The 24498-nt window shown below is 34.5% G+C and overlaps 2 protein-coding genes across 5 annotated transcripts; both read left to right on the top strand.

Moving 5' to 3' along the window:
* Positions 1 to 3370: 3370 nt before the first annotated feature.
* Positions 3371 to 21008, top strand: LOC107629607 (nucleoporin (DUF3414)). Of its 4 annotated transcripts, none has more exons than XM_016332428.3 (32): positions 3371 to 3594; positions 3699 to 3872; positions 4101 to 4196; positions 5534 to 5603; positions 5832 to 5962; positions 6261 to 6401; positions 6483 to 6640; positions 7308 to 7476; positions 7575 to 7673; positions 7944 to 8021; positions 8103 to 8162; positions 8268 to 8425; positions 8540 to 8741; positions 9665 to 9784; positions 10728 to 10816; positions 11470 to 11574; positions 11848 to 11946; positions 12159 to 12247; positions 13014 to 13162; positions 14138 to 14281; positions 14375 to 14482; positions 14789 to 14899; positions 15263 to 15370; positions 15483 to 15593; positions 15874 to 16049; positions 16214 to 16679; positions 17008 to 17115; positions 17330 to 17388; positions 17718 to 18096; positions 18665 to 20191; positions 20432 to 20636; positions 20764 to 21008. In XM_016332428.3, the coding sequence occupies exons 1-32, from the start codon at positions 3487 to 3489 to the stop codon at positions 20862 to 20864; spliced, it is 5898 nt and encodes a 1965-aa protein (XP_016187914.1). In that variant the 5' UTR covers positions 3371 to 3486; the 3' UTR covers positions 20865 to 21008. The 4 variants fall into 4 exon arrangements, with proteins under 4 accessions (XP_016187914.1, XP_020973759.1, XP_088364317.1 ...); XM_021118100.2 differs by having other exon boundaries at positions 3441 to 3594; positions 5509 to 5603; XM_088508191.1 differs by having other exon boundaries at positions 3447 to 3594; positions 5534 to 5607.
* A 2362-nt stretch (positions 21009 to 23370) lies between these two features.
* On the top strand, positions 23371 to 24269 carry LOC107629608 (peptidyl-prolyl cis-trans isomerase 2). The gene has a single exon (XM_016332431.3). The coding sequence runs from the start codon at positions 23455 to 23457 to the stop codon at positions 23971 to 23973; it is 519 nt and encodes a 172-aa protein (XP_016187917.1). The 5' UTR covers positions 23371 to 23454; the 3' UTR covers positions 23974 to 24269.
* The last annotated feature ends 229 nt before the right edge of the window (positions 24270 to 24498 follow it).

Genomic DNA, 24498 nt, shown 5'->3' with positions numbered 1-24498 from the left:
GGCAGATAAAGCTCCAATTCAAACCCAAAGAACAGGGATAATAAGAAACATTCCTACAAGGGCTGAAATCAAGGAAAAGAAAAGGGTCTGTAGATCTAATCTCAGAGAAACCCTTAACATAGTCCTGAATTGGACTGAAGAAAAAAGGACAATTTTGGGATATTATCCTATTGCCAAAGAACAGCTAACAAAGCTGGTTATATTTCCAGATGCTTTCCCATCTGACACCTATCAGTTTTTCCAGTATGGATTAATTGATACAATTTTAATTTTTAATGATCTAAAAATTATTAGTGAGTTTCCTGCAGGATTCGTTGATGCAGTAAAGAGATTTAAAAATATGATTGACAATGTAAATCCAAGGGATATATCTCTAAAATTTACAAACAGTCAACCTATTTTTAATGAAGAAGAAGAATGCTTGGTTCCAGCACACCAAGTAATATTCATGTCCGTCTTCCCAGGAAATTTTCAACCAATTGATCAGATTCAAGATTTAACAATTTACAGTCATCAAGGAAGGCTAGCCAGCACATTAGCAAGGGTCTTTGAAAGAACTCAAAAAATAACGAAGGAATCTCACACAAGGATTAATTATAAAAGTAGAAATACTCTACTTGTGTCCAGTAAAAGAAATGAAATTGAAGAAAGAGAGATGAGACTCTTGGTGGAATTTGAATCAGCATTCTACAACTTATCTGGACTTTTGGAAAAGCTCCCTGAAGGGATAAAGAGAAATCTCTGCTATTTGATAAAAGACAGAGAAGACCACAAGTGCCAGCTATGTGCCTTAGAGATATCTGAAAAAAGCAATAATGAAACGGAATCAACTCACATGATGAAGGAAGAAGACAATGCATCTGAGAGTCACATGATAAAAGAGGAGGATAGTGCATCTGAAGCATCTCTCAACACTATTGCATAGTGACGTAAGCACTTAGGTCATAGAGCACCAACAATGTAACTGGTGCAAGAGAACAAACAATGACGTAAACAATGACGTCATAAGAAAGGTAAGGATGGGAATTGTCCATCAAACCCAACAATTATAAATAGGTTGCTTAGGCAATTGTAGAAGTATCAGACAATAGGAAGCAGGAGGCTAAGAGTACTCATATGCTAGGAGAGCGAGGAGGAAGCTGCCGAGGCGATTCTATAGTCTGAGAAAGAATTCCCTTAGGGAAAAATAATTCTAAACTCCCCTCTGGAGTTAGTATCTACAATCTCCCCTCTGGAGATAAAAACACCTTATGTAAAATATACTAAATAAAGGAAGTTTTTCTCCAGAAAGGTACATCTTCATTCTAGTCTTTCAATTATGAATTATTTAGAAAGTTTAGAATTAACAGAAGAATCTGATTATTATAGATTAACTGCTTTATTAGATAATGAAAAACAGGCTGTTCTAAAAACAGAATTAAATCTCAAATCAAATGAAAATTTTAATAAACAAAATCTTTTAAAAGAAGTTTTTAATAGAAAAAATATAATATACTATGAAAAAATTCAACTAGAAGCCCCTATAAAGATAAAATCCGCCAATGGAGAACTTGAAATTGCTTTGATAAATGATGAAGAATTGAGTAAACAGATTGAGAAAATTAAGGATCAACAAAAAAGATCTAAAATTGGATGGATTCATATTAGTACTATACAAGTCTTAATCAAATCTACATATATGAAAGGAATTAATTCACCAATAAGCTTAGCAATCTGTGACAAAAGAATTTCTGATGACCCAATAGATCAAATAATTGGAATTGTTCATGGAAACTTGGCAAACGTAAATGTTAAATTTAATGCCCATCTTGGATATGCTATACCTTTATCAACTGAAAATCTTGGAAGATCTATAAGTTTGGCTTATAAATTCCACAGAAAGAATCTAATGGAACAAGACGATGAACCATTTTCAATTACATAGGCAATAAATTATGCTTTAACAAATAGCCATCATATTATAATATTTAAAAACAGAGAAAGAATTTATGTCGATGAATTATTTCAGAAAATTGTAAAAACAGAAATACCAAAATATAAAGCTATTGAAAACCCAGTTCTATTATTAAAAGAACCATCAGGAAAATTAGTTTCATCAAATTTTCAAATAAGAGAATCTAAAATTAATAGCCTTTTAAGTTTATCTAAGTTAAAGATTAAAGAAGAAAATTCTGAAATAAAAGAATTAACAAAAAAGGTCGAAAAATTAAATGAAACCCTAAACACTAAATTATGACAATAAATAAAGAAAAAATATATGTAACTTATCAAGACAAGAAACAAGAGCTCTTTGAAAGAGAAAATCGGTTGAATTATTTACAGTTTTCTGAAATAAATCAAAGAGCATTTGAAGCTCTAAAAATAATCTATGACAAGTTGAAAAGAGAAGTTAAAGAGCTAGAAAAATTAATAGAATCTCTAGAAAATAGTGATGAATCGATGATAGAATTTGCAGAAATTCTAAAATAAATAATGAAGCATACAAAGATTAAAAGACCAGAAAATAAAATAAAAAGAAAAAGGGCGAAAAAATTAAAAAGTAAAATAAAGGAGTATAAAAGGGAATTAAATAATCTTCAGATCGAAATTGATGACCTTATAATAAAAAGAATAGAAATAAAAATAAATATAAACAAGTTGGAGTTAAACTTAAAAAATTTATAAATGCCTGGAAAACCATATTATGACTTAAAAGAATTAAAGCTGTTAAAAGAAAAAATGGAGAATGAAGTTGAAAAATTAAAAAGATATTTAGAAACAACAGAAAGTGTAGAAATAAAAGAAGTTTTTGAAGATTTGAGAAATTATATTAAAGAAAAAGACAAATAGATAAAAGATTTTATATACAATAATCCATGCAAAAAAGAATATTATAAACTAAAACAAGATTGAAAAAAAAATATAAAATTGAAATCAGAATTATAAATACCTAGTAATAGTAGAAATGGTCAACACTTTTGATTATGAATTTGTAAATTATTTAAATAAAGTACCACCAATCGAATCCATACAAACTATAAACTTATTCAAAGTAAAATATGAAAAGTTAATATTTAGAGTTAATAGAAATTTCGAAAAAGAAATTAAAAGAAAAGTTGACTTTAAAAAATTTAGAGTTAATAGAAATTTCGAAAAAAAAATTAAAAGAAAAGTTGACTTTAAAAAATTGGTATTAGAGCCAAGTTAACGATTAAGGGTAACATTTTTTCTTTAAGCAACACTTTTAGTGATACGTTTTTAAATCAATAAACAATTAAATAAAAACAAAAATCTGTAAATCTGTACCAAAATACATCTGTACACTAGATGGACCCTTTTTAGTTTACCCGTACAAGTGTATAACAGTGTGACCTCGTAGCAGTGTCTCAAAGTCACAGAGTATAGTAAGCGCGAAAAGAGAAAAATCAAATCTATATTGTTTCCATTTCTCAGGGGTTTTATACTTTATAGTGTTAGGGTTTTACATTTCTTCTTTTTCTTTCAACAATGGCGGAAACCTGCTCCGTCGACGCTTCCCTCTGGTGGGACTCATTCACTCTCTTCTTCACTCAGCTCGAAAACTTATCCCCCTCCTCAGATCTTCCACCAAATTTGGTACAACCTCATCTCTCTCTCTCTCTTTCCAGTTTGCGTGTATAAAATTGTGCTTTTACCTCAATTATTCATTCTGCCTTTTTTGTTTTTTTGGTATAATTTAGGCGAAGAAGTTGAAGGAAAACCATTCGTGGTTCGCTGACTTGCTCTTGCGCTTCAAGCCCCCGAGTCAGAAGTCAAAGGAAGCTTTGAACTCGAAGAAGCTGAAAATTGGATCTCACGAGCTCACAGTTCAACCTGAGCTCAAAGATAAAGCTCTCCAGATTAGCTCCTACTTGGTGAGTTGCTTGCTTGCTTATGTTATCATCATCGCGTTATAGTTTTGGTTTGGATTATTAGTTATGATATGGAGTATCTGAATTGCTTATAGGCAAGTTTAATTATGTTTTGGAATTGTAACTTTGAAAGTTCATGGCAAGTAATGTTGTTCTGACTTCTGAGATTGCGGTGCTGCTGGATGGACAAGTTTTTGGTGTTTTTTAACGCGCCTCTGTTTTTTGTTTCAGCTACTAGATGAGGTTCAATCATACATACTTGTGGAAAGGTCCATTAAAAATAACAGTGTGGCTCCTAGTTTGATGTTTCCAGAGTTTCTTCACATGGTTAGTGTCATTCAGTCCCCTACCTACTATCCTTTATAACATAGATGTAGTTAGATGCTGACTTTGACAGTGGCCAATTGTTGCGCAATTAACTTTATTAAATTGTGTGAAGTCATAAGCGGAAGGATTCTCTAAAGTTACCGTTTTGTTTGGCTATTGTATGGAGGACCTCTTATCCTTCTTCCACTTGTATTTTTTACCATCAATATTATGAATTTTTCGTTTATAATTTTTTTTTTCAAATTTTGTGTTGACGTTTATTGTTTGAGACTGACACTAGCAATTGGAACTTGAAAGCTGGAAGATTTGACATAATTCGTAAAGATTTACAACCATGTACACATTTTTTCAAGTTACTTATTTGTACTTTGCTAGATGTTTAAATTTAATGTTCTTCTTTAGGTCTTGCGGATAACACGATGAGCTTGATTAAAATGCTTGAATATGTACTTATACATTATTTGCCATCAATGTAGCGGGATGTGTGGTTGTAGGAATCTAGTTAGGTGAATAGGTGGATGAAAATAAATGAAAAGAGCTTTGGGTGTTATTTCTGATGGAAAAGTACCACTCAAGTTTAAGTAAAGCTTTTACCGAACAGCTTTAACACTTGTGAGGTAGTATTCAATTGAATGTTGGATGGCAAGAAACCAACAAGAAAATAAACTGTGTTGCAGATATGAGAATGTTGCATTGGATGGATGATGCATAGTGACTAGCCGAGTTAGGATTATAAATTGATGGGTTAGGGAGAAATTTGTGGTTTCACCTAGTGGTAGTGTAAAAGATATGGTAGAAGATCATTTTAGATGGTTTGGTCATATGTGTAGATGACCTAAGGATGTGCTATAAGGAGAGTAGATCAAGTTGAACATAGTCCAATAGGTATAAGTAGACAAAGAAAACTCCAGGTAGAAGAATTAGTTAACAACGACACGTAGTCTTGTTTCACTAGTTGAATCACTTGGGTGCTTAATTTAGACAATTTAGAATTTAATCTTCCTATTGGGACAAGGCTTGGTCAATTGTTGCACCCTGTCTCTATGGTCCATCTATCTACAACCATTTTTATTCCAATTCTTGTAATTGTTGTTTACAAACAATTTATTTTTAATTATTAATCATATTTTGTCTCTTTGTATTGCCTTCGTTACATACTTGATTTGGTCCAAATTAGGCATTTTAGGTTCTTCCAAACATTATAAGGTCTGGTTCGAGTTGGATGATTCTTGGGGATTTTTTTAGTAAAATATTGGGATAGCTATTGTCAACTATACTTATAATTTCTGATGCTTTTAAGTTACTGATTCAGATTTCATTTCCTTTATGTTGTGGAGATGTTGATTCAATATTACATGGAGCGACAATGCTTGCTGAAGTGCATAAGGTGGATTCTCATGCATGCTAGTAAGTATATATCATGATGTTTTTATGACCATACAATACTTGCTCTGTCTGTTTTTTGTGTTCTGGAAAGTGCAGACATACTGCAAATGCTTCACGTGTGCATGTGTGCAGGCATGCACACATTTATATTGTATCGAATTATCGTTTTATTGAATATTTTCATTTTTCTGGCTTCTATTAGTTGAACTTTCTAGTTGATGTTATTTTGGCTTTTGACTCTTCATGTAGTTTATATTGGTTCTATATCTGAAGACAATATTGTTAGGGAGGAGGCAAAAAAGCTGTTTGATAATCAGCTAGAAAGTAAGTTAGTATCATTCTTCGAGGACCATTTGTCTTGCAGCTTCCCCGAACAAATGGTATGTTTCTTCTCCATGGGCTAGGCTGCTAGCTGAATCTTTTTTTTTTTTTTTTTCCTGCATTGTGTTCTTGCTATCGTTGTGCGCGTTGTTGATTAGTTTGGTGCATGTCTATGAGACTTGGAATGCTATAAAAGTATACACTATAGAGCAAGTGAGACACTCCATGTTTGAACAATATCTTCTAATGTGAATTTTTCTCTGCCCGTGTTTGCTTTCTTCATGACGTAAATGCTCTAATGACCTAAATATTAATTTCTTAATGACTCAACATGTGCAAATTGTCGAATGCTTGAAGGATGTTGATCTTTTTACTCTGTGGTCTGAGGAGATTCTAATTGAAGACAACTTGATTTTAGATATCCTTTTTCTTGGATACTATGACTCATTTTGTACATGTAGTGCTGAAATATGGAAGAGGTTTTGTTCTCTTTACAAGGTATATTACTACACTTATGCTTTTGATTAGTTTGCTATGTGATATCTTCATAATCTAATCCTGAAATCTTCATGGATCCAGGGGATCTTACTTGGTGACTATAACTTGGGGAAGCTGGCAATAACTACAGAAGCACAACAGTTGTCTTACCATACTAAAGTTCAGCTGCTTCTTATTTTAATAGAAACACTGAACTTGGAGAATATGCTTCAAATGGTTCATGATGAAAGACCTTATAGGTCAGCCTACTTGATTATTTTGCTTTTTTACTTATGAAGCAACACATTGTGGGATGGTATGTTCTTTTTACTCTTATAGGTCAACCAATGAAACACTATTTGCTTGTCCATAATTTGAAAAACCTTATTTTTGGTGCAATGACTGGCTGAATTTTTGGTCTCATTCTCTATCTGGAACCTAAAATAAAATCGTTGTTGACAATAATGTGTTGGGGTCTTAGGCAACCATGAGGCAGATATTCATTCTTTTGGACTTGCCTTGTTGCCATACCTAGATATTTCGTTCGATAACCAGATTTCTCTCAAATCATCAAGAAATTTCATATACTTCTGTTCTGTTTTTCAGCGAAGTCTATTGTGCTATGATCGTCAAAGCCTTTATTTCTGTGACTCTTTTGAGAGGGTTCTTTGGTCTTGCCTATTGCTGCTATGATGTATGCCTTGGATAGGAATGTTTGCTTATGAGTTGGTATGGTGTAGTGCTATTTATTGTTTTGGTTTGATGGTGGGTTTCAGTCAAATTCTACATTCTTGGTGAAATGGATGTGGTATTCTTAATATTATACTAGACTGCTTTTATTTTATGATTTTTTTCTTTATTTTTCTTTTAGGAACTAAATATATTTTTTTTGTTAAGTGCGGTAAAAATCTCTTTTTGCTTTTACAGGAAGGGTGTGTGTTCTTTTTCCTTGAATAATGTCCAAGAGATCGATGCACTAGTTTCTACTTTCAGTGGTTTTGAAATGAATGAAGCTGGTCCTCTTGTTCTAGCTTGGGCAGTATTTCTTTATCTGCTCTTGACACTTCCGGGTAAAAATGGGACCAATGAGCTAATGGTATGTGGTTGAGTTATATGTGAGATTGTTGTTTATTGATGACTTAAGCATGAGCTTTTGTATTACAAAGATAACCTCTTTTCTTGCTCTTCACTCAGGAGATTGATCACATTGGTTATGTTCGTCAAGCCTTTGAGGCTGGATTCTTAAGTTACTGTCTTGAAATTCTTGAGTGTGACATCTTCAAGGAGTATGATGTACGTCATTCTTTGTTCGGTAGCATAATGTGATGTAGTGGATAAATTTTGTCAAACATTGATTTTCTACACTTAAAAATATTTTATATTGAAGCATTCAACCATTTATTTGGCTGAATTATGCTTATTGTTAGCAAAATAGGCATGATATGTTTTAATATCGATACACATAATATCGATATTGTACCTGTACTTTATTTATTCATAATTTTGTTTTGTGGTCTGCCATCTGAATTATTGTACAGCTAATAATTTTTCACTTCCATTTAGGGCCCAGCATCTGGTTATCGCAGTGTCTTGAGGACATTCATATCTGCATTTATTGCATCTTATGAGGTCAACCTTCAGGTATGGATTGTAAAATCTGTAGTTTGTTTTAAGGAGATTATGTATCACTTTCTCATTTGATCTGCTCTAAAATTGGTACAGCTAGAGGACGGTAACCCTGCTTTGATACTGGATATTCTTTGCAAGATCTACCATGGAGAGGTTTGGATGTATAATCATTGTTCTTCAGGTCATTCGCTGCTTCAATAGCATGATATCTGTTAGTGAACAATTATTGATTTAAGAACCTTGCTCGTTAAATTTCAGGAGTCACTATGTACTCAGTTTTGGGATAAGGAAAGTTTTATTGATGGTCCAGTTCGGTGTCTTCTTTACAACCTGGAGAGCGAGTTCCCTGTCAGGACACTTGAACTTGTACGGCTCTTGTCATCCCTCTGTGAAGGCACTTGGCCTGCAGAATGTGTGTAAGTATATATAATTCATGTATTGGAATGACACTGCCGTTGGCCTCTCAAAGACAACAGTACCTAGTTTCTCCACAGTTGTTGGAAATGATTCTTAGTACATTTTTACAACAGGTATAACTTTCTAGATAAGTCTGTTGGTGTATCATCCTTGTTCGAGATTAGCAGTGATTCACAGGTAGATGATGCCTCTCATATGGTTGAGGCACGACAGGCAGTGCAAGTTCCTGGAGTTGAGGGTTTTTTTATTCCTCCTGGTACTCGTGGGCGTGTCTTGAAATTTGTTGGAGAGGATACTGCCCTCGTGCGATGGGAGGTGATGATTTATACATTTTATTTCTTATATGTTGCTTATGTAATATTGCTATTTTGTCTCCTCTTTGCCTTAGTAAAGGAGATTTACCTCTAAACAGTCTTACTATAGACATGCTACATAATAGGGTTCAATGACATCGTTTGATCCATGTAGCCGACCCCATTGTGGGATAAGGCTTTGTTGTTGTCATTATTGTTGTTGTTTGCCTTAGGAAAGGATAGGTCTGGAATATCCAGTAACCTGAAAACACTGCCAATTGATCACATTAGTGAGGCTGGTCTGACTTCCTGAAAGAAAGATTTTATTTATTTTTTACATACTGTGTTGTAATAATGTTAAAAGTCATTTGCTTGAATGTCACCACTGCTGATTTTAGGTATTTATTTTATTTATACTTAATTTGATGATTGTACTTGCTCGCCTGTCCCAAACTAGCAAAATGTGTAAAATTCTCTATAAATTATTTGGTGACCATGACATATCTTTTCAGTCTCAAGTGTTATTCTTTAAATATAATTGCTTAGTGTTTTTTTTTTTAAATTTTATTTTTATTCGTCAAGTATTCTTGTGTTGAAAATCATAAATGGCCCTTTTGTTGTTATATATCTTATAAAATTCAGAGTCTGTGCTTCCCCCCCCCCCCCCCCCTCCTCCTCCTTCCTCCCTCCTCTTTTACTTGTCAAAATTAGGATGTTCAATTAGATTAGATGAAATTGGATGATAACCTTTTTGTTCAGAAAAAATTAAAATCATGTGTACAGTAAGGAGAATTCTATGATGGTTATTATTATAGTGGATAATAATGACTATGAAATTTTTGCAACAGTTAAAAGTGTAGTTGAAGATTATATTATTTTTTGGGGTGGGCTTCATATCTCAACATAAAACTTCCTCATTTTTATGCTGACAAAATCTTCTTCTAGTATGCTCCATCTGGGGTGTTTCTTTTGCTCCTACGTTTGGCCCAAGATGTGTACTTGAATAACAAGGAGGAAGTTCTTTGCACGCTTGACCTGCTCAGCAGATTGGTGTCCTTTAATACTGTAAGTTTATTTATTTATTTATTTTGTTAAAAAATTAGTCAGAAGGAGAGCCTTGGTGCAACGATTGAGTTGTCTCAAGATGTGGAAACAACCACTGATGTAATTAGCTGTATACATTACACCCTTTGGCTGTAGCCTTTCCCCAGACTTTGCGAGTCTGCGTTAACACGGGGATGCCTGTGCAGCGGGCTGCTCTTAAAAAAATTGGCCACTGCTTGATAAAGATTGTAACTGCCTTCATGGCTTTATTTATGAAAATGTATAAAAAAATTGGCCACTGCTTGATAAAGATTGTAACTGCCTTCATGGCTTTATTTATGAAAATGTAATACACTGTTTACTATTATGTTATATACGTCGTGGATGGCATCATGTGATTAGACTTTTAAGTAGCACTTTTAACACTAAGATCAGTGCATCACTTCTAGCAATGATCTTTGTATGCCTGATCAACTCTGGTCGATTGTTGATTTTGACTTGCTATGATCTGCTCACCTCATAATATTGTTTCTTGTATTTGTTGGATATACCTAATTTACCATGAAGGCTTCCAGTGTAATTAGTTATAAAATGAAACATTAGTTTAACCTACGTGCTATTGGGGCAGTGATGGAACAGCTGCCCTGCCATTGCAAACTTTGTGAGTTACAAGATGTTCCTTACATTTGTCACAACATACCTTCCCTGCCATGGTTCTGCATTCGCCCTTTAGCCTGTAGGATATTCTGTATTGCTGAGCCCTGATCTAGGAGCCTGTGATTTGGGTTGTTGGACATCCCAAGCCGGAGTGAGCTAAATGTAGACTATTTTGGAATTTTAGGTTGTCTGAAGTCCAATTTTACCCTAAAATGGCGTCCCAGCTTGTACCAACTTACGTGAATTCTTTGTGTCTCATAAGGTTATCCCCTCTTCTCAAAATCACATATTCACTTACTATATGCAGGCTGTCTGTTTTGCTGTGTTAGACATTAGCAACTCTCTACAGTTCCATGCTATTGGCCTGATGAACGAGCAGATTGAAAAGAATGTCTGGTAAATTGTTTTATTTAGGGTAAAGCACTGTTTTGGTCCCCAACGTTTGGGGTGAATTCTATTTTGGTCCCTAACGTTTTAATCGTCCTATTTTTATCCCAAAACGTTTAAAATGTCATCAATGTCATCCTACCGTCAAATTCCTCACTAACAATTAACGAAATTGATGTACTATTAATAATGCTTTTGCTAAAATTAGTTTGCTCAACCCCTCTCTCCTACCTTCACTTTCTCAACAAGCTCAAACCCCATTCTCCTACTCCCTTCTTCCTCCTAGTGTAAAAGGGAGCAAGAGAATGAGGTTTGGGCTTGTTGAGAGGGTGAAGATGGGAGAAGGGATTGAGTAAACATAGCTTTAACAAAAGCTTTATTAATACTACATTAATTTCGTTAATTGTTAGTGAGGAATTTGACGGTGGGATAATATTAATGCCATTTTAAACGTTTTGGGATAAAAATAGGACAAGTAAAACAATAGGGACCAAAATAGGATTCACCTCAAACGTTGGGGACCAAAACAGTACTTTACCTTTTTATTTATTATTGCTCTTTTACATGTTTGTTTAATTTTCTAATTTGTTTTAACCCCCTGGCAGGGGGTTTTGCATGTGGTACTGAGTGTCTTGATTGATTAATTTTCCTTGTTTTTTCAGGGTGGTTGAGATAATCTGTAATCTGGTTAAAAACCTGCCTCTGAATTCCTGTAGTGCTGCACTTATGTCAATGGCCATCAAGATCTTGGTGACTATGTTGATTTGGTAAATTTAACTTATGCTACGTGGAAGTTGAGCAATTTCGTTTCATTTCTACATCTCAAGGTTAACAGAAATAAAATTTCCCAAATCAATGAATTGATTTGATTTTGTATCTTGAGAATAAGCAAATCATACTATTTTTGTGGATTTTTTCAAATCCTTTTCCTGTTGACTTCAATGCTTTTTGGTATTGGATCTTCATTTTTTCTTCCCTGAATTAATGATGTTATTTGAGACTCGCAAGTCTGAATAAATCTTTCCCCCTTTCCTGTGCAGTTCTCCAGCTAATGTTACAACAGTTGCTTTAAATGCAAATCTATTTGATATCAATTTGCAGACTGCCGTGTTCAGTGTAGGCAACAATGGCTTCTCAAGGTAAACCCTATTTTTAGAACAGTATGCATATAAAAATAAAAACTTAACTGTATTCAATAAATTGATTTGAAATTGTCCTCATTTGTATGACTTCCAACTATTTCTTTTACATTCTGGTGGCCTTTTGGTGTCAGTAGATTTTATTGCTATCAATTTTTGATATATTTTGATCTAGATGAAGTTATATCTACCAATATTTCTGTCTTTCCCAGTGGGTCATGGTTGCTTTCTAGCAAACTGGCAAGGATGATTTTGACTGATTGTGAGATGAACAGTAGTGACTGCCCCTTGGCAATATCAGGTACGTCTGATACAATTTCTAATTCATTTTATTAGTAATTTGGTGTGGTCTGTTACTCCTATTGTTTGTGTCTCTTGTGTTGTGCTTATGGCTTGCTTTGGTTTGACTACATGAAAATAGGTCTATATCTCCGAAATATTTTACAATGGTTATGGCATGTTATCTATTTTTCTTCTTTCTTTCAGATGTTCAAAACAACATCATTTCTAACTGGGTCTTAATCTACAGTATGGTTATTTTGAAAAATTTATCTAGTTCCAGTGTTACATCAGAATTAGAATTCTTTCATGGTGTTATGCTTATCTAGGAGCACCTTTCACTGTAAAGTAGGAAATTAATTAATAATTATGATCCGATAGGAAACAAGGGCTATAATGTCGGCACAAATATGAGTTGTCTATTAACTTTTATTACAATCTACTGATGCAGAGACAAGCTAATTTTTGTTTGTAATAAAGAACTATTCACGAGTTGTTGATTTGGCTTGGTTTTGTGAAAATTCTGTGCGCATTTCTTTTTGTTTGTTGTTTTGTTTTGTGTTGTATATGTTTCGTTTTGTTTTTTCTAAATACTCTTATGTCTTAGTCGTAATCTTAATGATCTTTATAAGGAACATCCCTCTTGGATATGTTGAGAGATTGGAAAGCTATACTTTATAGATAAATCTTTTGTCTTTTGCTTTTGTATAGAGGATTCCTTATGCTTTAATTTGTATCATCTTTCTCTTCTTAATGAAATTCTTCTTTTAAAAAAAAAAATCTTGCAGTGCTGGACTTCACCATACAGCTTGTAGAGACAGGGGTGGAGAATGATGCTCTCCTGGCACTGATCATTTTCTCTGTACAATTTGTCCTAGTCAATCACCAGTATTGGAAATACAAGATAAAGCAAACCAGATGGAAAATAATGTTGAAGGTAACTCCTTAATCTGTTTGAAGCCATGAAGATTGTGTTGTCTTTTTTAGTTAATCTTTATTAGAATAATTCTGATACTCTGGATGACTAAAGTGCTTATAGTTTTTCGTGTTAGTTGTTAACTTGGTTTAGTATTATCGTGAAGCCATCTCTTTCAAAAGATTAAGTTATTGGGTACGAATTATGTTATATCTAAGATGTCTGCTCATTTAAGATCCTCATTTGGCTATGAAGTGTTGATAATGGCCCACCCACCCTACTTTGTGCTGAAATTTAACTTTTATTTGGAAGGATAAAAAAGGGGAGGGGAAGCCAAGATTAAACTCGACCTCTTAGTTATGGATGCTTTGATACGATGACATGAAACTATTTCTTCCAAAAGTTTAACTTATTGGGTAAAGGTACATGGATAATTTTATTTAATTAATATGAAAATAAAACACAAGCTATTATGATCTGTTATTGTTGACTGCTTTTTGGGTTGCTATCTTTGGCATCCACCATTAGTAGCAGTCTATCTCGGTTGCTTCTAATTTGTTTAAATAACAGTGGAGAGTGATTATTAAAACTAATTATAGGTTTTATATATAAGAATTAAGGTAGATTATGCCCGTGGCTAACTTTGGGATACTTTTGGAGGAGGGGAAGCCAAGATTAAACTCGACCTCTTAGTTATGCATGCTTTGACACGATGACATGAAACTATTTCTCCTACAAGTTTAACTTATTGCGTAAAGGTACATGGATAATTTTATTTAATTAATATGAAAATGAAACACAAGCTATTATGATCTGTTATTGTTGGCTGCTTTTCGGGTTGCTGTCTTTGGCATCCACCATTAATAGCAGTCTATCTTGGTTGCTTCTAATTTGTTGCAATAACAGTTGAGAGTGATTATTAAAACTAATTATAGGTTTTATATATAAAAATTAAGATAGATTATGCCCATGGCTAACTTTGGGATACTTTTGCAGGTTCTTGAATTGATGAAAAAATGCCTTGAGTCGATGCCCTGTTATGGAAAGTTGGGAGAGATCATACACAATGTGTTATTCTCTGATTCTTCCATCCACAACACACTCTTCCAAATTGCTTGCACTACTGCCCAAGCCTTGGAGGTTACAAATATTGAAACTTATTTCTTTTCATCCTTATGTTAATCTACTTTGCTTTTTCCTACATCATATTGACAAAAATATCTCTTTTACCAGAAACTGCATGTAAGCCGCCTCTTTGATCCAATGGAAATTGAGGGGATACAGCTTGCTATGGGATCTGTCTTGGACATTCTTGTGGTTATGCTGACTAGACTGTCAAAGGTATAGAGGAAAGCTAGAGAGTTTTCTTTTTTTTTATCTTAAATGAGTATAAATGGAATAGTTTAATAGTTACTCATGGTTATGATTAAAGGAATCCATGTGATATTGCTATGTTGATGTGATGGATCATGGATGTATATCATGCTTTTCTTTTGTTGTTTGTTTAAGAAGTTTTAAGCATAATTGTCTTTATGCTGCAGATCATATTTTCTGCCTTCGGCTATCCATTAATTCTTTGTTTGATATTCTCTATATTCCTAATATATTTGCATAATGGACACACTGAAAGTTATTGTGTGATGTCAGGATAACTCTTCCAGCTTTCCCGTTTTTCTCCAAGCAGTGTTCTCATGCACAACCAAATCAGTTCCTCTTATCACTTCTGTTACTTCTTTGATTTCATACTTCCGGGATCCTGTAAGAATACTAGCCATGCTGGAAATTTAGTGCTATTACATTGATTTTTTTATTTTTATTTTTATGTAAATGCCTTGTGCTTTTGCTGAACTAATCACTAGGAATGTGACTTATGAGTTTTACTTTTTATTGAACAATAACTAATCTGCTTATTTCTGCTCTCTTTTTGTTCCATCAATTAGAGGTCTTTTAGAAACTTGTGTTTTCTTACTCTGTTACTGTTATGTATTGATTACATTTGCTGAACAATGAACTGATATTGATTACATTCCTAATGTCCTATATTGTTTTGCATGCCTGCTCATCCATTTGCTTCTAGTATAGTTCATCATTTCATTTTATTAAAGACTGATATCTTTCTAGGCCATCCAGTTGGGTGCTGTCAAGTTCATTTCAATGTTATTTGTCACGGCAGATTGTTGTCAACCATTTTCGTATGGAACCACGTTTTTTGCTCCTGATAATAAGGAGGTTTGGCATTGTAGTTTCATCTTACAACTTTATTTTCTTTTTTTCTTCTGAAACTTTCTGCAACTTTACTTGTGTTATTTTGACCTAAGTGATAATCTTCTAATGGTTTTAGATTATGGATTTGAGGCGTTCTGCAAGCTACATACTGCAGGAGCAACTGGTATCAAATGAAGAGCTTTTTGTTGCAACACTTAATTTATTCACTTCTGCAGCACGTTACCAGGTCTATATCATATGTTGTAAATTTTCTGCTGTTGACACTGTCATCCCCCCCACCCCCTCTTAAACGCATTTCAAAATGAATGCTACAACTTTTTGCATCACTTCTTTCATGAGTAGATGTGTCTACTGTTTGTTGAGTTTTCATGAGGATATTGCATCATGACAGGCCAACAGCTAATTTTCTAGTTTTTCTCAGGGCTCTGTTCCATCATTATTGGGTCAGGGGGTGGTGAAAATCCCTTGTTCAAGCATCATATTCTGAATTGATGTTCTTGTTGCAGGCTGCTTTTGTTGTTGCTATCTTTGCTCCAGATGCCGGCAATGAAGACCAACATAATACTGGGGATCCAAAGTCGCAAAGTAGTGAAACTTCTCTGGTACCACTAGTATCCAAAAAATCAAGTTTACTAGATGCGCTTATGCTCTACATTGAGAGGGCACGTGATCTGATCAAAAGGTAGAACCTATGGGCGGGATGGGGAAAAATGTTCCTTTTGCATCTGCATGTTTTTTCTTTCTCTTTCTCTTTTTAAGGAAACTTTAATCTCCATTTTCACTGCTTAATTTCTTTGCTAATTTTAATTAATAAGTTACTCATTGTACTTTACTATTTATCTTCAGCAAGCCTCGGATACTGCTTAGTGTACTTAACTTCATGGTCTCCCTGTGGCAAGGGTCTCCTCAATATGCAAATCTCTTAGAAATTTTGAGAAGCTATGGAAAGTTTTGGCGACACTTGGCCGACGCAATCTCAAATGTTTCCAACACTGAGATCCCTTTACTTGAAAGTGTTAAAGAAGAAGATGCTTGCAATCTAGCATACAGTTTCCATTGTCAATCTGCCATTCTCAGAATCATGGCATATGAATTGTTTTTGCAGAAAAAGTTGTTGCATGCAGAGTTACTTGGGAAAGATGAATCTAAGGACAAGGAGAAAAATGCCACAAAATCTGACAAATCTAATTCCACAGATTTTCATGAACTTAAGGGAATCTGGTCTTCATGGTTCAAAGATTCTGTCTTACAAAAACTAATAAAGTCATATACTTGTTGTGGATATAAGAATGATATATATTATGGTGCAAAGGTTAGCCTTTTTTTTTCCAATTTCCTATTGGTTTAATAGGTGTGGTTTGTCTTTGTTGTGATTCAGTTAATTTTATAGGCCGCCTTCTCGTTATTTAGTTGTCGTTGTTTGGTGTTGTGATCCATACTAAGATAAATAGTGATTCTTCTCGTTGTTATGTCACCATTCAATACCTGTTCAATATTCTACTTAAATGCAACTTTTATCCTATATAAAGGTTTATATGCAATACAATAATATTATTAAATTAGAAATTAGTATTCCTTTTCTAATTCAAGTACAGTATGAAGGTGTATAATTTTATATGCAACTGGATGTAAATTTTCAGGTGGCCACCAATTCATTCTCTGTTCATGTGATGGAAAAATTAGCTGTTGGTGACTCAGGAAGTTTATCTGTGTCATTGCTTCAGAAGATTCATGGAAACCTCATAAAGGTTCAACATCTAACTTCTTTGCTTTGGGATACTGTAATATTCCTGTTTGCTATGGTGCACGTGTTTAATCGTGAAGTTTTATTAAGATGTCGGGCTTCAAAAGAAAAAGCTACTAGCCAGAGCTTTTGGTTATATATATATATGAAATCAGTTTTCACCTCATTGACTATTTTGTGTTTTCTAATTTACATGTATAAATGTTTCCTGTTTGCAGTTGAGCATGCATCCTGCTTTCTCTGAATTGTTGTCTCAATATTCACAGCGCGGTTACAGGTGATTTCTAGTTCTTAATTAAAAGGATTTCTATATCATTTACATTGTGTTTGAGTATCACAAACTTGCAGTATTGATGAATTGTTTTTCTTTTTGCTCTCCATATTATCATACATTTCTCCAATTAACATTTAGATCACTTATTTTCTCTCTTTACCCATCATTCTATCTCAAATATTAAGCTGAAATAACAAATTGAGGACCAAATTTATTAATGAGATTCTCAACAATTTAACTATAGTCACAAGTAATCTTTTTTCCCGCATTGTACAATTTATATCTTGACTTCACCTTTATCATAATTAGGTTCTATTTCTTAATTTGTATAGTGAGGGAAAAGAACTGAAGAAGTTGATACTCAGTGACCTCTTTTATCATTTACAAGGAGAGCTTGAAGGGAGAAAAATTGGTATTGGACCATTCAAAGAACTATCTCAGTATCTCATTGAATCAAATTTTTTGGGAACCTACCAACACCAGTTCAATGAAGACTCTCTTGTGAAGAATGTATACTTGTTTGACCTGAAACGTTTGCGAGCAGATATTAAACTAGATGTGTGGGATTGTTCTCATTGGAGAGCATCTAGGGATATTGCAGAAACTATGTTGAGTTTTCTGCAGGATGCAAACTCAATTATGTTGCTGTCAAGTTCAAGGCTTTCTGCATCAAAAGGATTAATAGCTGTTTTGGCTGTTTGCCATGATAATGTGAGACTTTAAATTTGAACACCTTTTATTTCATATTCCAACTGAGTGATAGAGCTAGAGTTATATAACTTTCGAATGTTGGAATACTCACATGATTGCTCCATAGTGCTGTTGCTTAGTTATCTCCTTACGAATTTCAGCAAATCTGCTTAGTGCCTATTCATGATTCTGATATATGGAAAATAGGATGTTTTAACAAGCTGTAATAAAATATCCAGAACTATTTTCCTCATTTTTTAACTATTGTCATGTGAAGGTGTGATTATAACATTTTCTTTTGCTAATAGTATACTGCTATGGTTCGAGTGGTTTTATCGTGCTGAGTATAAATGCCCAATAGGAGTGAAATGATCTGTTCATGATAGAGTTCCTTTATTTTTTTCCTGAATGGCAGCATAAAACTTTTATCCAATCTTTGTAGTTTGTTACAGGGTATATATACCCTAACATGATAAATTCTTTTTAATTGGTATAATCATTCAAGATTTTTCATCTTTCTGCCCTTTGGTGTGGATTGTCTCTGTTCAATATTGAATTTATTTATTTATTTTTTCACGTATTCATGCAGTCGTTAGGGAAGGCTACTAAAGAAGAGGGGATCCCAGATGAACTTGTAATCTCTTGCATAGATAGTATTTGCAAGTCTTTGCTTGCAACAATTGAAACGTTATCACCTGTTCTTGATGCCTCCGAAGATGTATTCAATTTTCTTGCTTCTCAAGTAGAATTGCTTTTCCACTTGATGAGAACTGTCAGAAAGAGTATCCCCTTATCTGCATCCCTACTTGTTTTGAAATGTGCAAGTTCAGGTCTCAAGCTGTTGAGTGAAATTAAGAGGTTGCCTTCTGGGGCTGATGATATCATGGTGCTATTGCTGACATTGCTGCTTTTGGTACTACAGTTCAACTCCCTCAAATCACATTCAGATGGGGTGGCAGATGAGAGTTCTGACGAGAACTTCTCAAAGGTTTCAAATGCAACCCTAGGCCTGCTACCCGTTCTTTGCAATTGCATAACAACTTCAGAGCATGGTATGCTGTCACTGTCTGTTATAGACTTGATATTGAGAAGCTTCTTGATGCCCAGGACTTGGCTACCTATCCTGCAGAGTCATCTTCAGCTGCAGCTTGTTATGCTAAAACTCCAAGATAAAACTTCTCCCTCGATTCCAATGATATTGAAATTCTTTTTAACCCTTGCACGAGTTAGAGGGGGTGCTGAGATGCTTTATAGTTCTGGTTTCTTGTCGTCACTGAGAGTGTTGTTTGCCGAATCTTGTGAGATTTTCTCAAGAAGTGGAAGCCAGAATCCAGTCAGCTCATACGAGAAGTCTGAAACCCCCCAAGACATTTGGGGACTTGGATTAGCTGTGATTACATCTACTCTTCAATCCTTAGGAGACAGTTCTTCCGGAACTGCTATTGTGAACAGCATGATACCTTACTTTTTCTCAGAGAAGGCTCATCTTATTTTTTCTTCTCTAAATGCCCCAGCCCTTCCTTCCGATGATCATGACAAGAAAAGACCTCGGGCACAGAGATCAGGGATTTCTTTTGCCACTCTTAAAGAAACACAACATACTTTGATGCTCATGTGTGAGCTTGCAAAACATTGGAGTTTATGGATTAAGGCAATAAAAGATGTAGATAGACAGCTCAGAGAGAAATGTATCCATCTTTTAGCCTTTATTAGCAGGGGAACTCAACGTCTTGGTGATTTTTCAAGCCAGAATGCCCCTCTTTTGTGTCCACCTACTACAAAAGAGGATTTTGAAATTTTCTTGAACCCTTCATACATCAGTAGTAGAAAAGGATGGTTTGGTCTCTCACCACTTGGATGTGTGTCAAAACAGAAGATCTCTTCCTTGTCAACTGCAATATCTATCTCTGGTGAAGCATCTGAGAGTACTGATCCTTCTCCAAAAACACACTTTTCTGACGCTGTAGCTGTGCAGGTTTATAGAATCACATTTCTTCTATTAAAATTTCTCTGCTTACAAGCCGAGGGTGCTGCTAAAAGGGCTGAGGAGGTTGGCTTTGTTGATCTTGCACATTTTCCTGAGCTTCCTATGCCAGAAATTTTGCATGGACTGCAGGTACAATGAATTTCAGAAGCATGCGCTGCTTTCATTTGTTATAATTTGCCAGGATATAGAAGAATTCTGAATGATTTATTATTATGCAAGGGTGCTTACACATTAACTTAGAATTACATTAATTTGCAGTTCATTCATTCCTTATATTTTGTTTTCAAGGCGCAACTTCATTATGGCACATCTGAATAAAAAATGTGCATATTTTGAAGTTCATTTGAGCTTATTCGCTTTGTGGTGCAGGATCAAGCAATTGCTATTGTTACTGAGCTTTGTGAATCCAACAAACTGAGGGCCTCTCGAGACACACAGAACGTTTGCAACTTAATGCTGCAAATTTTTGAAATGGCCTTGCACTTAGAACTTTGTGTTCTACAAATTTGCGGCATAAGACCTGTATTAGGTCGTGTGGATGATTTTTCAAAAGAAGTCAAATCCTTATTCAGTGGTAATATATTCATATTTCTGTCTGTACCCGCACTTGATTCGTTTGCCCTTTTTAATATTCTCACTTTAGATTTTTTATGCCTACTGGAAAAGTGTGTCTAATATTTATTTCTTGATGCCTTTGGCAGCAATGGAGGGCCATGCTTTTCTAAAAGCATCTAGCAAGTCTTTAAAACAGATGATATCGTGTGTCTATCCTGGATTGCTGCAGGCGGAGAATTTCATGTGAGTCATCCCCTGGATAAGAGAACATTATTGATTGTACAGAATTTTTCGTAGTGCCAATTAGTCACAACTCTTTTTTCTTCTACTTTCTTGTAGCTAGATATTCCCCATCATGATATATAAATGTGGATTATTATTCTTCATATTTGTAGCATATGTTTGTGTTTATCCCTTTCTTGTGGGGAGAAAAAAAAAAAAAGAAAAAGGAAAAAAAGATGTCATCCTTCATCAGTGGGAGTGATTATTGATATGTAGTGCGCTACATCATTGTCATTGGAAAATTGGTTTCCTTCAGGAGGTCCCTGTGTCATGCCATGTTTAGTCGGTGATGGTGATGGTGATGGTGATGACTCCATCGGCCCATCCTCTTTTGGATCTCCATGATCAGGACCTTGTAAAGGGCATAGCAGTATGAGTGTTTTGCAATGGATGCCAAATTTCTGGTTTTGCCTATGGTTTAGAATTAGTAGGTGAATGATTTTTCAAGCAATACTGGAGCTATAGGCCTTTAGTTAACATTATACAAATAATAGGAATAAGTTCTCGCTTTTAGCTTTTGATTTTTTTCTTCTTTTTACCAAGTTTATTATCCTAACGTGTAGTTACGAGTATTAGGAATGATCTTTGGAGAAAAGAAAGGGAAAAAAAAAGTGAATACCTATTTCAGTCCCTCATAATTTTTTTGGAAAGACTACGAGGCTTTTAGGAAAATAAAACTCATTTAATTAACTTAGTGTGACTGGTTAGTTTTTTTGTTAATGATCTCTTTGCAGAATATGTTTGTGATTTGATAATTATTAATATATTTTTTATTTAATTTTATAAAATAAATTTAGTTAATGTATCTGAAAAAGATAACCAAAAAAATATAAAAAAAATTAACAATTATCTTTTAAAAGACAATGAAATTTAAAAAAAAAAGATGTTAATCTAAGTTAATTTTTAACGGATAAATTAACAGTTTAATATGTTATTTAGATTTATTTTGTTAATATAGAGAGAAAATATCAATATAATGGTTAACTAGTTTCACAGAAATAAAGTTCCAAAGCTAGAGGGGAGGGGGTTTGTTTTGTATAAGTAAATATGTGCTTGTATGTAGAATTTGTGAAAATAGTCTGCATTTGTGGCTGGGGGAATACTGGAATATTATCTTAAGCGGGGATCTTTTCGTTAACTAATAAGTAAAAACTGGCATATGGTAATAAAGATTTATTCCTGTTTCAATTTGTTAATTTGAGGAATAATTATTCAAGGCTATAAAGTTTCTTTAATTTTTACGCTTCCGTTTTAGAAAGTTATTTATCTTTGAAAATTTATTATTATTATTATTATTATAAAAGCAAAAAATGGATAGGTAAGAGGAAGTGCAATTTTAGCTCGTAGACCGTGTATGAATGCTAAGCAACTTTAACCCAAGCAAAAACTGGCTGTAAATATAAGTTGTGCTTCATTATTGACATGATAAACAGATAGAAAAATTTTTAAGTGTACCGTTATACCGAATTTTCAGTTATTTTTAATCGTTGATCTTAATTATAAAAAGCATATATAATATATATAATTAAGATCAACGGTTAAAAATTACTGATATATCCCATTATTGGCAAAAAGTTGTGACAATAGCATCAATAATTTTAAATTGTTAATGGTCTTCTCCAATTAACTATATTTTTATTTTTATTAATATGTTTATTTATTTATCTATATACTAGTTGTCGTAGGTCCAATCATGAAAGTCAAGTCTTTTGTTTCTCACCTCTAATTTGTCATTCTGTACCCCACACACCTAAAAATATCACTAGTTTGTTTCAAAAGAAAAAAAAAATATCACTACAGTAGTCTTTACCATCTATAATCTTATACTATTTCACCATAAATCAATACTTTTGCTATTTATTTTTCGGTACTATGCCCGTTTTTCCGACGATTTTTGCCATAAAAAAAAAATAACAAATCCCCTGACATATACCAGAGTTTCTAACGAATCACCACCGTTAGATTAAGCTCTCCCTGTTGGTCCCTCTTCAAAATAAATCAACCACTGTTCACATTCTGGCACCACATGAGCTCCCGTACAATCTTTCTGATACATCAAGTAACTCTCGCGCAACGGATATATCATGATCAATTTTCCTGGATTATTTAAATGTAGAAGAAAAATTTTCCTTTCATATTTTTAATCCAAAAGCATATATTATATATCTCTAGCTAAAAAAATAAATTATTTTCTAAATAACATTAAAAAAGAAAACAAATTAAACTATGCCTCGAAGCGGCGTCGTTTTCTGGGTGTCAAAGGGAAAAAGGGCAAGTTGGGGCATAAAGAGTTAAAAGACAAAAGCATATCCGTGTCCTCGGATCCGCTCCACTAACCCTGGTCAATCCCAAACCCAACCACAGTTACTTCACCTCACTCAAAACGTGCCACGTGTCTCAATCCAACGGCGACTTCCGAAGATTTTCAGAACCACGAGCTACTATAAATATCAGTTACACTCCCCTCTGTGCTCTCATAGTCAAAAACCCTAAAATTCTCATCCTTCTTCTTCGTTGCAATACGGATCGATCAATTTCTTTTCTCTACAGCAAAAATGGCTAACCCTAAGGTTTACTTCGACATGTCCATCGGAGGACAACCGGCAGGAAGAGTCGTCTTCGAGCTCTTCGCCGACACGGTTCCCCGCACCGCCGAGAATTTCCGCGCCCTCTGCACCGGTGAGAAAGGCGTCGGTCGCAGCGGCAAGCCTCTCCACTACAAGGGATCATCCTTCCACCGTGTGATCCCTAACTTCATGTGTCAGGGAGGTGACTTCACCGCCGGAAATGGCACCGGAGGTGAGTCGATCTACGGCTCCAAGTTTGCCGATGAGAACTTTATCAAGAAGCACACCGGTCCTGGGATCCTTTCAATGGCGAATGCAGGACCTGGAACGAACGGATCTCAGTTCTTCATCTGCACCTCAAAGACGGAGTGGCTCGACGGAAAGCACGTGGTGTTCGGCCAAGTTGTTGAAGGATTGGACGTCGTTAAGGCGGTCGAGAAGGTCGGATCTAGCTCCGGCAAGACCTCCAAGCCTGTTGTGATCGCCGATTGCGGTCAACTCTCTTAGAACTATTGCGTTGACCGGAAGCTCAGTCTCTTTCCCGTGGTGGTGTCTCCCCCTTTCTCTCTGATTCTCTCTGAAAAGTTGATGTATGGTACTAAGCGGTGTCGTTTTGGTGTTTTCAAATGATAATCTCTTTTCTGAGTCGTGTAAGGGTTTCGTGGTGATGTTACTCTCTGCGTAGAGTTGAACCCGTTTCCCATTCGTCATTTAACTCTTTCTTAGTGTCTTTGTGATGATGATAAACATAAAACTGATTGAGCTACCTTCAATAAAATTAGGATTTACGTCATAATTATTCCCTAAATCTTTTTATCTTAATATATTCTATTGAATTTCTACGGATTTTTACACTTAATAATGGAATGATTTGGCGTGCTTCTCAATTTATTATGATGAATTAATTTTATATTAATTTAATTAAATAAATATCACACCATTTATTATAATTGATCTCAATTAAGTAATTATAATTTATTATATCAAGTATTTAATTATTTTGATTTATTAATTTATAAAGGATATTTAGTA

The sequence above is a fragment of the Arachis ipaensis genome, chromosome B3, assembly GCF_059453495.1.
Source record: "Arachis ipaensis isolate K30076 ecotype BB chromosome B3, ASM5945349v1, whole genome shotgun sequence".
Classification (NCBI taxonomy): domain Eukaryota; kingdom Viridiplantae; phylum Streptophyta; class Magnoliopsida; order Fabales; family Fabaceae; genus Arachis; species Arachis ipaensis.
This window is presented reverse-complemented; position numbering and strand designations above follow the sequence as displayed.